Source organism: Aptenodytes forsteri, unplaced genomic scaffold (assembly GCF_000699145.1).
Source record: "Aptenodytes forsteri isolate BGI_AS27 unplaced genomic scaffold, ASM69914v1 Scaffold257, whole genome shotgun sequence".
In the NCBI taxonomy this organism is placed as follows: Eukaryota; Metazoa; Chordata; class Aves; order Sphenisciformes; family Spheniscidae; genus Aptenodytes; species Aptenodytes forsteri.
Genome location: NW_008795194.1, coordinates 2,250,549 through 2,267,194, shown reverse-complemented (window position 1 = coordinate 2,267,194; position 16,646 = coordinate 2,250,549). Strand labels below are relative to the sequence as shown.

Sequence of the window (16,646 nt, the reverse complement as noted above, 5' to 3'; positions counted from 1 at the left end):
TTTTTTTTTTTTTTTTTTTAAATGAAAACTTTGGAAGCTAGAACACAGAGCTCAGTAGCCAGTAGCCTGGCAGGTGTGGGTATGCTGCAGAGGATAGTGTGTACACAAGTTTCTAACCTTGGAAAGGTCCCTCATATTTACAGAAGTTGAACCCTCATTATGTCAATAAGGAGACAGACACGCTGTGTTTGAAGTTTACCATATTTAAACACAGCTTATAATCAGCCCATAATCAGAATGGGTTTTATCTCTGACAGATGACCGTGTTTGCTCTCTCTGTTCTTCTGCAACTATCCCATTCTAGTCCTTTTCTTCCTCACCTGGATGCCCTGTTGGTTTGATTTCAGGGAACCCTTCCCCCTTCCTTTTTCTCCCAAGCTCTCTCGAGCTAGTAATCAGTTTGAGATCAAAATAAGACTACCAGGTCTCCTTTTCTCCCTCTCACCATTATTTTTACTCACTGATTCTGTTGTAATCAGTGATCAGTATCAGCCAAGCCAATATCAACATTTCTTTGTCAATGTTTATTTTTCATTTGCCTTCGTCAGAGCGCTACATGTCCATAAACTAATTGGTATACTTTTTCTGTGTGATACGGAAGATAATCTTACTTGTTCCTTCAGAAAACTGAAATTCTCATCAGTTTGCTGTTATCTTGCATCTCAAGACCTACCTCCCATCCTCCCTGCTTCTTCCAATTCAGCGTATTTTAGTGGGTGGTTCTTATTTTCAACAGGCTGCTTTTTTACATAGTGCTCTATATCAACTGCTTATACTACTGCTTACTCAAGGTTCATGGCCTATGTCCACCTTGTGCATCTTGTTCATCGTACAGGTGTTGCACTATCTTTAATTGGACAGCGATGTCATTCTTAGTCCCCTATTTGTTATATTTTAAAATAGAGCCTTTGAGCTTTCTGTTTTGCTGCTGTGTGTGCTGGAGGGAAGGAGGGGTTATCATATCATCTTCCCTAACAAAAGAGAGTTAAAGGCCTTGCTTGACAGAGGAATTTCACTCACTAATAAAGCAAAGGCAGAGACACATATTAATAAATAGCAATATATTGTAAACAATCTATATCAGGTAAGATTTGTAGATTAATATTATAGTTACTTTCATCTTTGTAAGTTGCAAAAATATACACGTTTTCTGGTACGTCCTATTTCTTGAATCGGTTTTACAACTCTATTTTTTCCTACCACTTTACATTTTTATATAGACTATTTTTTAAACCAGGGACTGAGGAAAATGTTATTCTAATAGTTTAACTTTGCTAATTTCTCACAGTTGTACTTTTTCCAAGAGATCTCATCTCTCGCACAGAGCCTAATTCCGAAGGTTACCACCAGTTCCTGGTTGCTAAGTCTGCATTCAGCTCTGCAGACCAGAATTGAATTCCCTACAATGCTCAATGTGATTTGTGCTAGATTATCATTACAAAGCAGGCTTGAGGCTGGCATAATGGATTGCCCAAGATACATCCCACATGGATATTGAGATGAAGTTATAACTAAGGCTCTTTCATCATAGCAGTGTCTCTCTCCCTTTTCCTTTCCTTCTTCCTTGAGTGTCCCATCGTCTTGCTTCTGGCTAGGCTGTCAGTCAGAGGCTGAGCTGTTTTAGGTTGATGACTGAAGTTGGCATTGACAAACCCTGAACAAGAGATTCACAAAAAAAAAAGCTCAATGCCTGTTGCTTGTCAAGAAGAGTCTCTCAGTTTATGCCAAAATCTGGACATTAATGCCAGTTTAGCCTTCTGTGTATACAAAATCTTATACCTACCACTTCTTTATGGACTGTGGCTGTCTCAATGGGAAGAGATTTAAATTTCTCTCCTCTAAGTGTTCTTGATAACTTAAGGAAAAAAAAAACCTGCCATGATTAATTTAATGGATTTCCTGTCTATTTAGAAGGGAATTGTATGACCTTTGTCAGCACACCTGCTGATAGGTTTTCTCCTTTCCAAGATAGGAAAATGCACTTTTCCTCTAAATGTAGAATTGAAAATTCAAGCTCAAAATCCAGCGTTTTAATGGAATATGCAACTAGTGTTCGTTTCTTCCATGAGAAGAGTCAAGCAACCCAGTGAGGAAGAGAGAAGGCTAAATTGTTGCCTTGCATGGGAAATCATCAGCTCAGTAGAGGGGCTCCTTACCTGACCAAGCAACGGCCTGTTGCCAGACATGGGTCTCTTGTCATTGATGTTGCCTAAATGAGCTGCAGGATGGCTGCTGACACAGGCATGAGGACAGCTGACGGGAGAAGGAGGCTTGAAGAAAACTGGCAGAACATTGAAGTGTCCATGGGTTAAAGCATTTAGTGGACTGAGAAGAGAGCGAAGGTGACATATAGATTCAGTTTTATAGGGGTGGAATTACACTGAAGTAATTGGTTTTGGATGAGTAAAGAAATGGATTTTTTTTGTGAAAAGGAATGGAAAGATGTGAAGAAATGAAGATAATTGCTGAAGAAGTATTTTACTGTTGTTGAAAAAAATGGAAAATTATAACTAATATATAAGCTGTGTTTTGTTATTACTAATTCACCTTACACTTGCTTTTTCAGAAAAACTTCATTCTTCCTTAATACCAAAACAAGCTGTTTACTTTACTTTGTATGTTCTGAATGCGAGATCTTTATAGTCATGGAGCTTTTCTCCTGGCTTTAACAGTGTGGGGGTTTTTTGTTGTTTTTTAAACCCATGGACACCAAATGCAGAAGGAAGATGTAAACAACTTGAGAATGTATTATTTAGATGGTAATGGACACTTTTTTCTTGATACAAGGAAGAAAAATAAACTTACTTTTTTAGCTGCCTAAATACTACTCATCTGTTGAGAAGGCTGGGCAGGTAGACTTTTCTTTGATCTGTATGGTGACATCTTCCTACTTTTTTTCCCCACTTTTTATTCAGTATTTTCCTTGTAAATCAGAACAGAGCTGTTAAATTATGTTTTCTAGTAATTGTTCATCCGAACAGCCCATGTCCCATTGGTTCAGGTGCGCAGATTGGGATTTATGGAAGGCAAAGGCTACAGTATCTCTTCGTTAATTGCCTGGCGTTGGTATGGGTTAGCGTAGTGAGTTTCCATTTGACAGAGCAGCCTGTTCTCCTGTCATGGCCAGCATCAGAGTTGGATCTGTTGCTGAGGTGATTTTCCTTGTATCAAGGGAGCTCATTGGTGATCTTTGGAGACAGGCAGCTGATGGGAGAGGAGGGAACTTCTGGTAACCACTGTTTTAAAGACTTTTCATAAGTTTGTGTGAAAATGATTTTGACGTTTGACTGTCAACAACATTTTAAACCTGTGTACTGTGTGTTTTGATGTAAAATCTTTATTGCTAAAACCACTGTTTTCAGTAAGTTAAAAGAAAAGATGAAGTTAAGATGTGCATGACAACAAAGAACCCCAACTTTCTGTATATCAGTTAAGGAATTGTTTGTAGTTTACCCTGTTTCCTATCTTATATTTAGTAGAAGAAATGCTTTGGGGTTTTTTTTCCCATGTAAAAAAATCAGTTGATTTTCATTTTGGTAATATGACAATAAAATTATTTTTGTGGTTGGTTTCTCAGGCATATCTTTAATGTTACAGGATAGGCATGCAAATACTCTGAAAATTTATCCACAAATAAGTAATAAACTCATTTTAATTGTTAATATTTTTATTTTTAAAATATGTATTGACTTTTTTGGAGGTGGGGTGGTTTTTTTGGTGATGCTGCTTATCTGATAATTTAAATCCTAGTTGAATTATGTTGCCAGATTGTCTTCAGAAGGGCATGAAGTCAGTACACATGTTTCAGTAATATCTGGTTGTTTTACCCTTATGTTTCCAGTTGGCAATTTGAAATTATGGCTTCAACTGCACTTTAAATATGTGATAATAGCATGTGTTTCTAATAAGGGCCAGCACCATTTTGTTCAGATAGTGTGAATGGTTGTCACTCATATATGACAAATGCACCTTCATCTGCTTCTTTGATGGCCCCCTAAAAACCATACCCTCAAATCAGGCCGATGAAATTAGCTGCTGTGTAAATTGTGTGTTTGAGTGGTTCATTATCTAATCACCGTCAGAACCACAGTGGTAAAGTAGATTGAAACAGGGACGAGGTCTGCCAGATGATTTCAGGCCTTTTTTTCTAAGCCCTGTTTCCCTTGGAAACACTAAGAGTCATTCAGAACTTCAGAATTCTTTGTCTAGAACTTCTTTTTTTCTTAATGCATAAAATTGGTCAGTCAGTGAGGGCTGCTGGGGTGATTTGTAAGGTTTTCTTTCCGTGAATCTTTTAGTCATTACTGCATGTATTAAAATGTTTGCAATGTTCAATTTAGCTACTGTGTTTGCTACTGCTAGGTTAGAAACTGTTAAATACAGTGGTACCTATTTTCAGGAAAGTGCTCTAGCCTGTTCCTATTCAGAAGAAACTCTTAAAGATGTGTTAAGTGCTATCCTGAAATGGCAAAGAACTATGCTTTGTATGTATCTGTATAAGCTTTGGATTCTGGAGTTGATACGTAAATTAACAGACTAAAACAGTATGATATAAAATATTGCAGGTGACACTTGTATACGGGCAGTATGACAGACTTACTTTACTTTTTCATCTCAAACTCTTCTGACTCTTAATAGTATGTTGTAAATATATATTTTTTGTCTTTTTTAGCTTAATATGTAATTTAAGTGTTCTTTTGTTTTAGGAGCATTTGAAGATGATGATATCACTCATGTTGAAGGAAGTGTAGATCCTGTTCGTGACATTGAAATAATCCATGAGGAACTTAGACTTAAAGATGAGGAGCTGATCATGCAGAGTATAGACAAGCTTGAAAAAGTAGCTGTAAGAGGAGGAGACAAGAAACTAAAACCTGAATATGTAAGTATAAGTATATGACCTATAAAAATAGGTCATTAAGTACTCTCTGCATTGAATTGAAATTTTTGTAGTGTTGGGTATCGTTATTGATCTCCAACATGTATAATACGAAACACTACTACTATTTTTATGTGTATTTTAAAGTAATTGTTATTATGAGTTGAAAAATTACTAGAATGAATTATTTGCTGTGTTGACAGTGTAAGATTTCACTGATAAAGCTAATTGTAATTTTCTTAAATTTAACTGTAATTTTCTTGCTGACACAGCTTTATATGAGAATTGCCAATGCTTCGTCGAACTTACATCAGTGTTTAGTTGTAATTCAAAGTCCAGCAGTCACTTCTGAATTATTCTTGCTGTTAAGTTCTAGTCTGATGTTGATACTAGTATTCCTGTAGCCACCAGGTGAACATATTTTCTTGGTGTGGTTACACTTTGTGTCTTTTAGTGCATGTTAAATAAAGACTGCTAGTTGAAATTAATTTTAGAATGTTGTTGTGGAAAGCTGCTTAAATGAGCTCAATTATCACAGGGTAGTAGTGGTGTTTCTTTGTAAATTAGAAATGTATAATAATTATCAACTTCAAAGTATATTTTTGTAAATGATTATTTTACTGCCACTTGACTTTTGAGTCTGCTACACTTCGCCAATAGTCTAGTTATTAATTTTTCTTTATTTCATTAATCATCTATAAACATTTCAGGTGGTATATAAAGCGCATTCTCTAATTATTACAGCAGTGTATCAGTGTGGAAATAGACTATTTATGCTTAACGATTAAGTAGTAAAAAATACTGTTTTCTCCCATGGCTTTTTAGATAGCAAGTAGTAAGAAAAACATCGTATCAGCGCTGGTGTTTTAGTTTATCAGCATTGAAGTGCAATGAAATTTGTTGGCCCTACCTAGTGTTTGGAAGTGAATAGGAACTGAAAGTGAACATCCCTCTCCAAAATGTTCATCTTCATGATGCAGTGTTAAAAAGCACTGCTTTGGTAGCTTCTGTTGGTGAAGAACTAGTCTTCGTCTGGCTTGAAAAGTATTTTATTCCCTGATTGGCCTAAGCCAGGAAAAATAGCTATTGTTGGATGATTTGAAGGCTTTCACGTAAGCCCAGAGAGAGAGAAGCAGGTATGCTTCATTTAAGGTCTTATCTGAGATGTGTCAACCCAGCCTTGGGTACATGTGGGCAGTGATTTTTATCTTTTTACAAAAGGTTGCACCTGCTTAGAGGAACATTGTAGCTTATGTCTACAGTTTCAAATAGCATCCACACAGTCTTTCACCTTTTAATTCATCTTAAAGAAAGGGGCAAGCAAAAATCCTGTCCATAGCAAATTCAAAGTTCAGTCTAAGGCTAAATTTTACGTTGGTATGAGATGATGAAAATGAGGAGTGTTGTGATGCTGTTCTGCCGCAGTCTTGAGCTCTTCTTGCTTACTTTCTTGTGTGGCTGTCTTTGGAAACAGCTTTGCTCAGCTCCTCGTGATGGAGATGTTCTTGTCCAGTTTTTGAGTGTACCTCTCTGGATGCTTTGAGGGTTTCATATCATATTCTATGTTCTTCCTGTGCTAAGGAAGAAGTTAGCACTTTTGTGATTGCAAAGAGACATAACTGAAGTGTGTTTCAAATAAAATTCTTAATAGTCATCCTGTAACGGTAAAGGGTGGTAGGTACAGTTACTGTTGTATGGCAGAGCTGCTCTTACTCATTTTTTAACAACAGGAAGTTGGTATGTGTTTGAAAACAGAAAATGTCAGATTATTCTCAAATCAAGGGAGACAGTTAATAAAAAACTCAGTTATAGAAATGTAATTTTAATTAAAGAAAACTTTAAAATCTGCATTATTAATCTGTCTTTACCCAGCTTCAGTTTCTCATCCTTCTCTTTACCTCTTCCTTCAGTCTCCTAACTATTATTTCATCTGTAGTTCATGCATCAAAATGACTTTGTCATCTTGTGTTTGTAACTTACACTTCCTGTCATTCTTTTTTTTTTTTTATCCTTTCTTTATGAACACATGCACAGAAAACACAAGGTTCTTGAAGTCGTGTTGCTCCGCCAGTTCTGTTCTCAGTAACAGCTGGTACACTTGACTAGTCTCAGCTGAGTTTGTCAACAACAATAGAGGTTTCAAAGGCATTAAATCCCTTTGTTTCATGGAAAGAGGTGGCTGAACAGAGTGGAGAGGCACAAATTAATGCTCCCCTTGAGACAAAGGCTGCATGTAGGAACTACAGTCACTAGGGAATCTCTTCAGGGAAGTGCTGTGGGGCATCACGTCTGTGAGTCCTGCTGATCTTGGACCTTCTTGCTTGTCTTCCTTTGTGACTTGTATGCTTGAATTGTAAGGTAGACAGTAGACCTTAGTAAAATGGACTCTTTTAATGGTAAAGGCCTGTGAAAGCTCTGCCTGGTTACTTTTCTTTTCCTGATAAATCAACCCTTAGGCCTAGTTACACAGCTTCTACAAATAGATTTGTGTAGTTGTAAGATTGTAACAGCAATTCTTGGGCTTTTCCAGCCACTAGATGGGTTTATTTAGATGTTCAGTCACTGGGTTGTGAGGCACTCCTGAACAGTTTGCTTTGCCTCTTTTCCTTTAACGTTTTGTGTTGCAGAGAAGGCCTATGGTTGCATTTATATAGTACACTGCACGATTAACTGTGCGGTAAATGACTTATTAGTTGTAAGATTGTAACAGCAATTCTTGGGCTTTTCCAGCCACTAGATGGGTTTATTTAGATGTTCAGTCACTGGGTTGTGAGGCACTCCTGAACAGTTTGCTTTGCCTCTTTTCCTTTAACGTTTTGTGTTGCAGAGAAGGCCTATGGTTGCATTTATATAGTACACTGCATGATTAACTGTGCGGTAAATGACTTACGGGTCTAGGAGAGAGACCATACGGGATTGGTGAAAAAAACGGTTAAAGATTATGCCGCCCTAAAGCAGTAGCCAAATGGTAGGGATGTATTTTGGCTGTTTGATCATTCTGCACTTCCCAAATCTGTTGCATTTTGCAGTTAGCTTGTTGGGCACAGAGAGAGTTCCCTGTCCAGCACAATTTGTGATGTTGTTTCCATGCGGCTTGCGGCTACTGTTCAAGGCTTCCTCTTTCCAGGGCAGAAAAGTCACTAAGAGACAGTATAGACTGGAATTAATACTTTTTTCCAAACAGGTTGTCTTAAAAAAAAGAAAAAGGGGGGGGGGAGTGGCTGCAAGAGAACTTCTCAGGATTTGCCTTTTTAAGTTATTTACCAGTATAATGCATAGCCATTGCTAATATTCTGTTCTTTCCATAGCAGAGGTGCGCAACACAATGGCTCTTGTCTGTGCTCTGAGTGTTCCCAGTCATTTTCCCTTTCAGGAAAACTGGGAGGTTGCAAGGGAAAAAACTTGGCATTTGTAAGTTGTTTTGGTTTTTGTTTTGTTTTTAAGGCACAATTTTGGTCTCCCTCGTTTTCATTGTTTTCCTTTTCCCATCCTTTTGGGAGTAACGTAAGGTGAAGACACTTGCGAATTTCTTAAGAGTTTTAACTGATTGAGAGTTGTGAAAGTTCTGTGGTTCATTGAGATAAAGATATAGCAAGCTTTCTTACCTGTATCGCTTTCAGACCTTTCACTGGCTTGCTTTTCCCTGCTGAACAAAAACATCTAGCACTTGAATTGAATTTTTAATTTCTTTCCACTTTTTTTGAGAGCACTTTGAGATGTGTTGAGGAAGAACACTATATAAGGTTAGGGAAAGAAGGTGAGGAAAGAAAAGAAATAATATTGATCGTAGTCAAGTATGTTTTTCCTTTGGTAGTTTGCTGAGTATAACAAATAACCTTAATATGAAAGCTAAGGAAAAGTTACTGATTTCAGAGAGGCTATAATCTCCGTGTGACCTGTGTAAACTTATTGTTGGCATCAAAGGGGATTTCACTGTGTGTTTCATGGAACCTAATTGAAAGTAGAAGTCATTCTTCTTATTTCATAAATATGAATTGTCTGTTTTAGAGGATTCTCTTTATCAGTAAGCCTCCACAACTGTAACTTGGTAGTCTGAAATCTCCAAAAGGTTTAGGAGGAGAAAAGAAGAAAATTGTAAGTCTGTATCAGTCAACAGTTCTTAAATCTGAGATTGGTATTTGATTGCTCACCTTCTCGCACCTGTGTTCTTTGTTAATTATAATTTTTCCTTTGCGTAAGCCCACATTGCATACAGTTGGTAAGTTCACCTTTGTGCAGTGACCTGGCTTTGCAGTTGAATACAGTGTTAACTGTTTGTCCTGTCTTTCAGAGAATTGATTTCTCAATCCCCTGTCAGCAGAAATAAAATAGCCAACTGCTTGTTAAGGAGCCATCAATGAAATAATTTCCAAGTTCTACTTAAAAATTGATGGCACAATATGGTCCAAGATCAGCAACATGTAATATCGACATAGGCTTGGAATAGCTTCCTTTACATGTATATTTTTGTTTGTTTTGCAAGTGTTCTCAAAGCCTGTCTGCTTTTACTAAGGGTACTATTCTTTCAGACTCAGTATACCTTTAAATATTATTTTGGCTGTAATCTTCTAAAAAGATATTATAGAATAAAAATACCCCTGTTATTTGCATGTATTAAAAAGCATGAATATAATTTCAGAAAGCAATCAGAGTAATTTTGATTTTATATTTTAAATCTGTCTGGTGCTGGTATCTGCAGAGACATGAGAACGATATTGAGTTAAACTTTATTATTAGCTTATTATTCATCTGTCATTTTGGGTAGCTGGAGATTTCAAAGTAAAATTCAAATATGCACGAATTTATAGATCAGAATACTTTTAAAACTTGTTTTAAAAATATATATTTTTTTTAATTTATGGGATTTTCAGTCCTGGAGACAGAAGTCTTCAATTAATGCAGTATAATATAGTTAAATGAACATTATTGCAGGATTCGCTTCTATTACCCTTCCTTGGGTGATTCAGTTCTAGTCCTTGGAGACTGACCCTCTGCAGTAGCTAGCTATTCCTTCATCGCTTTTTTAGTGCACTGAATCTTGAATTCCAGCACAGACTAATTCTTAGTGGTAATGGTATTGTGATTTATATATCTGACCACAAGAATATTATTTATAGTTGAGTTCACGCAGGTTATTGATGTTAGTGATATGAAGACAAAACCTTTAGGTCAGTATCAATGTCTGCAGTGTCTGAGCTTCCAATTTTCAGTTGAAAGGCGGCTTTTACAGTAGGTCAGGATCAATGCTCACTGCATTTGAACTTCCAGTTTTCAGTTGAAAGGGGTGCTTTTACAAGTCCTGCGAGATATCTAAATTCCATTGTTAAAGTCTGTCAATTTAAAAATAAGATTAGTTTTTCAAATTAAACACGTTTTGTAAGAGCAAAAGTAATTGCAATTATGAAAAGAACATCTAGAGACTCCTTTTTAATGTAATGGTACCAGAACCGTCTAGTGCATATTTAACTTACAAGAAATGCATCAAGCTTTGTTTTGTTACTGCGATGGGCAATGAACTAATAATTGATACAACGACCATAGGCATGGAGTGTAAGTATTTGTCAACGTATATGTACTATGAGGAGTAAAGCAAAATCTTCCTAATGATGTTTTAAGTAGCTTTAATCCCTTCCTCCTCCCTTCGATTTAACGTCTTGGTCCTGTCCTGATAATACGGTAACTGTTTGAAAGATTTTTTTTTTGTTGTTGTTCATTTAAAATTACCAGTATGGTGTGGGAGATACTTCACAAAGAGCAGAGAGCTGGTAGATTCAGTGTCTTCTTATTACCAATATGTACTGGGTGAAAACAGGATGAAAATCTTTCCTTCCTGCAATATTCTGATGAATGGGATGGCGCCGAGCAGAATTTGCTGACCTCGTGCTGCAAGTACTCACCAGAGTTCTCACGGATGGATGAACTCTTATTTCCTCTAACTGATGATGTCAGTTGGGAATTCTCACCTTTCTTTTGTTCCAAGTTGAAGATAAATACAGTGATGAATTGTTTGGGTGGGTGGGTTGGTTGGTTTGTTTGTTGTTGGGTTTTTTGCCAGTTTCTTTGGTCTCCTTTTGTGAGGAGAACTTGAGAGGCCAGTTTGTTCCACTGGAGGTGGAAGGAAAGGAGCAGCGTACGCATACACTGTTGACATACTTTCTGCCGATGGCTGTTACAATTAGTACCTTAAATGTTAAATCATAGGGAATCAAGAAAATATTTATATTCTTAATGCATATAATTATGCCTAAAATCTTTAGTGGACCATTTACTGTGCTTAATGTGGTATTTAGAGGAAATTAAAGTTCATTCTGGAGAACATTTTGCATGTAACAGGAAAATATTCATGGCAGATGTTTGTGAATTAATCGGTAGTAAAGCCTGACTTAAAAGTACATAATGTGTAAATACATGTTTGGATTTCATTTGGTATTATTAGTAGACAAAGAGAAGTCAATGCTTAAATACTTTCTGTCAAGGCTGGTCTTTCCTGTGTAGATTTGAACAGTGGCTTAAAGTAATTACTTTTGTAAATAATGTCTGTCTGGGTATGTCTAGATCTAAGCCATGGTGTAATTTTTAAATAGTATATACATACACCAAAATAACTCCATATTTGAATAGTTGTCTTCTGAAAATGACACCTTTTTCAGTTGGCTTAATTCACATCTAGAACAAATGCATTCACACATGGATTTATTTGGAAATAAGTGTGTGTAGACTAATGCAGTAAGAAAAGTTCAGTGGAACTCTACGGAAGATGTTTCATTTTACTTTTCAGTGCAATTTCCCTGTTCTGAATTTCTGAAGTGCTAGAAATAGTCACTTGTAGATAGACTGCTTTCTGTATTCTTGCCTGCTTTTTTCTTTGAGAAGTTACAAGTGATTATATCATGTTATGTATAATGCCTTGGAACCCACAAGGATGACCCACACAGGAGAATTTGGGGATTATTGAAATGAATTACATTGCCTGGAATGCTTGTAGGATGTTTTGGGTGAAAGTACTTGCTGGGGTTCATAAACGTTATTAGCATCTAGCTCTGAGTAAATCTTATACCATGTACTGCTTGTACTGGCTCTGTTAGAAGGTATTGAATAGAAGAAAAGATAATACACTTGTCCTAAAACCATTACTTCTCCCATTGTATTTTTATTAAAGTCAGTGAGCAAGGGAATTGTAAGAGATTAGACATTGTTTTGTACTACAGAGGAGCTCATTGTCACTGCAGTTGATGCAGTACCTGACTTGTTCTCTTTCTTGCACCCAGCTGCTACAGCTTATTTAAGCACTTAACACAACTGAAAAACATGATCTAGCCTTTTTTTTTTTAAACTGCAAAATTTGTCTTAATTGTCCTTTAAAAATACCACTGTTTCTAAACGTTGTTTCTACAATAAATTCTTACTTTGTCACTTCAGCCTCATTCTTTTAAATTGCCAGAAAACCTCCAGGAAAAGCAGAGAGGTGAGGCTATGCTAAATAGAACTGAAAAAGACTTCCAAGGAAAACCATGAATGGAAGGACTGCGGGCATGGTGCACACTGTACACCTTGCGTTAACAAGGAAATTGGTGTGCGCACAGTAAATTGGTTTTGGTGCAGCACAGTTTAACTAGTTATGAGTACTCATTACCTCAAATAGCATCGTTCTCTGTCTGTATCTGAAAAACCTTTGTAGCTATTTTGAAGGCCAGATAGAATACAAATTACTATCTAGTTTGATCTCTTGCGTATCCCAGTTTAATTCTCACAATTGTGGTTAAAATAGAATGTATCAGGGGAAAAAATTAACCTTTATTTAAATCTTTTCTAGCTAGAGATAAATTACTGTAACTTGCATAAGCTGTGCCAGTGATTAATTATCTTTACTGTTTAGAAATAAGACACAGCTTTAGTCTGTATTTGTCAAGCTTCAACTTTCAGCCATTTGATTAGAGAAATGGCTGAAAGATTTGATTAGAGAAACACATGCTAGTGTGAAAAACCCTGTACTATGTGAGGTTTTTTGTTAATTATATATATGAAATGCAATAAGAATAAAAGCATAAGAATTAAGCACACTGAGTCTTCATGTATAAGCACTTTTTCAAAACCTCTTATTTTTCTCCAGTTTTTCAGTATTTCAACAGAGGTAAGTGTAGAATTATTCACATTGGACATTAGCCTATTTATATACTCAAAGATTGTATTAGTCTTTTAGTTACAGTACAGTTCATTTGCTTGCGACCCCCAAGACTTTTCAGTCACTCTCGCAGGGGGGAAGCCCTCTACCTGGTAAATACTGTATCCACCCTCCCTTGTCCCCCACCCAGCAAGTGTATGAACTTGAATTTATTGTATTGAAAAACATTGTTTGCTTTCACTAAATCTGTCTAGCTGTTCTGGTCACCACACACATGATTCATGTTGTTAGTAATTTACTATTCTCAGAATCTGTGTTATTAACGTGGTCTTTTTTAGGCTATTGATGAAAGATGATAACTAGTGAAATGCAAATAATTTGTTTGGAATGCCACAAGAAACACACTCATTGGATTTTCTATTTACAGTTACATTCTGAGACCTACTGGTTAGGTGGTGTTGACTCTATTTAGTGTATGCAGTATTTTTTAAATTAAATACCTTACGTCACTGAGCCAGATTCCTTAGGGAAGTCTGAATATATTAATTATACACTACTACCTTCATTATTGATACGCTATGCTGTTGGATGTCTGTATGAAATGACAGGAGCTAACTAAGAGCTACAGGTAACGTCTTAGGTACTCCTTACAGCTTTTCTGAGGAGCAGAGCCGTGAAAATGATAGAATTTTTGACAGTTGAAACATTTTAATAAAAAGTATTTAACTGCTTTTGAAGTGTTTACAGGGAACTGGACAGTTATTACATCATGGAAGTTTTGAAGGGAACGAATAAGGTGCTGAGAAACACTCCATACTTCCCAGAAACATCTCCCTTGGTGGGGGAAAAAAGCCTACTGTACTCACAGTTACTCTCTGTAGTAGCAGAGACTTTTGCACTGCCTGCAGGACCACGGAGTATTCACTTGCACTTTGAAGTGTGAAGTGATAATCCTCACAACTGCTTACTTCTCTATTAAATTTGCGGAAGTTAATTACATGCCCTGCTAATTTACAACAAAAAACTCACAATTCTCTGATGCCAAGTAGGCAAGTGAGTTTTCCAAGCTTCAGTTTAGTCCCTCACGCTGTAAGAAGAATTTGGCATTGGCACACATTATTACTATCATCCATCCAGAGAGTTTATTAATGTATGCACATTTTTCTACACAGTAGTGTCTCATGAGCATGTCTTGATAAATCTCCTAAATGCAATTTAAATGTATTTCTTTATAGTTTTTTATACTGTTGGGACTTATTGTTAAAGTCCTGCTTAGCGTTTTTGGGTTGACTACTTACCGCCTTTAGAAAATGAGAGCAGGACATAAATTGAAATCACTGTATTGCATATGGCTAAATATACTAAGTATTCAGATGTGCTAAATATATTGCCAAGGATATAGTCAGAAATTAACTGATGTTTAAAACAGTGGTATTTGATACTCATGAAGTTTGCTGTATTTCATATGCCTTGACAACTGTAAGTAAATTGGATTTTGGAGGGGGTTTTGGCGGCTTTTTAAATGGTGCTTGCTATAATGTTGCTAGCTGAAAAACAGAACAGGAATACCTCTCTCATCAAACAAGAAGTGGATCATGCTGCTGGTGACAGATTGAGCTCAAAGTGTGCAACTGGGGAGGCCAGATCTAATGAAACAAAGTGGATCATTGCTCTGTATTCTGTTATTAAGCATCTCGGAGTTAACTAGAGTAGTGATTAAATGTGTTTAAATGACTGTTACAATGATAGTGAAGATAAAAACATCAGTTCATACTCTTTCACCAGGCCTAAACAGAAGCAATTAATAAAACTAAAAATGGTGCTACATGAGATATATCCTGAAAATATGCTTTTTGCTTTCTGTGTGTTTGTTTAGAGTATTGGGGCAGCTGAGTGAAAAAAAAATATGTGGAAATAGTTGCCTTTCTTCATATTGTCATTAGTATTTAACAATTTCTTGTTAAGGGATCACATTAAATCTCACTTAAATGGGACACCACCATTGATGCAGGGGAATCTGAGTTCATCTGTCCCTTTTTTTGTTTCTGGACTGTCTGCCTTACATTCTGCGTGGTGCAACTGCCCAGATAGTCCATCAGAGAAAATCTGAATAATTATTTCCAAATTTTTTTCTTTGTGTCTTTCTGCCTCACCAGCTTCAGACATAAATGCTGTATTTGCTTATAAGTTTCCACCCTTTTCTCTAAAGAAAGTTTTCCAGTACTTTGCCACCTTCTCTGTAAAACCAGAATAAAATTGCAAGTATACAGCTGCCGGTTCTCCCCAGCATATTCAGCTGTTGGTCAGCCTTCCCTGCTGAAGTTAGCCATGTAATTATTCATTTAGAACAACATTTGCAAACAGCATCAAGTCAGGCACCTAAATAAGAACTCTGAAAAATCGGGTCTGTGCCAAAATGGGTTTAGATGTGTCGCTGTAGGTAGCGGGTGAATGTGGAAGAGAAGTTCTGATTGGCAACTATGTGTTTAGATAGGCTTTAGAAAGAGCAAACTTTATTTGCTGCATTGATGCTTGAAATTTTCTGGAGGTTCCACGTTATGTAGCTGCCCTTACAGTGTGATTAAAAACCATTTCATTGCTGCTTAAGCCTAAAAGATTGGCTTTGATAACTTGTGCTATGATGTTTTTTCTGTCAATTTTTTATCGACTCCAATTTATATGCAATAATGCATTGCTGTTGGGGGGAACTGTAATGCTGAAGGCCACGTGGTAGGTGCCTACAGAATTAGTTTAAAACCTGAAATAGTGTGTAATTGGAATTCCTTCACTGCTGAACAGGAATCTTTGAGATTGTGTTGATTTTTATACATCTATTTAAACAAAAGCTGAGGATAAAGATCTTAAATGAAAAGTACCTATTGGTAGAATTGCTTCCCTTATCTTGTTTATACTGATTAATTAAAAAATAAAAAGCACATAGGGTTAAAGATAAGATGGTACCACTGTTTTCTTCTTTATGTGTAATCTTGTTGCATGTCTCTACATAAGCTGTTCTGGCCACTCATCATAGTAACCAGCTGGGCCATTTCACCTGCTGGAGCCATTAAAGAGGACTCTCTCCCCCTAGATTAATCCCCTCCGACATTAGTTTTTTGCTCTGACAACTGGAGCAGGCATTCAGAATTTGCAGGTGGCCAGTGTGACGCACATAATTGCCTACAATTTTAGGCAATGAATAAAAATGGTCTACATTACTTGTCAAAGGTTGTATATGCAGTGCCAAGTGAGATCTATGGGAAGCCTTTTAGGGTTTAAAGAACAGTTAATAGCAAAGCTGCACAGTGCTTTTTTAATCATAATGCATTTGTAATATAGCACTTTGATCTTCTCCTTGTAGGAAATGGTGTTATATTAGCCACTTTTAAACATTTATGAGTGAAATTCAGTTATAGGAGAGTAAAAGTGATTATTCTTAGGCAGAACATGTTAGATTTCATTAAAAGTTTTAGCTTGCCCTTTCCTTGTTAAAATCTGTGGGGAGTCCTGTTCCTGGAGGGTTTCAAATCAGGATCTGAAGATTTAGAAGAGCTTTTTCTTTGTTTTTCACTAAAGCAACTGCAAGACTAGAAAAGACTGTAGTAAATACTGATGTTATTTGTGGCTGGTTTTAAAAATTTTTTAACC

General features: G+C 36.5%; 1 protein-coding gene across 1 annotated transcript in view; it reads left to right on the top strand.

The window, feature by feature from the left end:
* Positions 1–16,646, top strand: part of OLA1 (Obg like ATPase 1) — a 103,847-nt gene that overhangs the window by 43,980 nt on the left and 43,221 nt on the right. Inside the window, exon 2 of the mRNA XM_009278586.2 lies at positions 4,707–4,882. Coding sequence (XP_009276861.1) covers positions 4,707–4,882 — 176 coding nt within the window. The remainder of the gene's footprint in view (positions 1–4,706; positions 4,883–16,646) is intronic.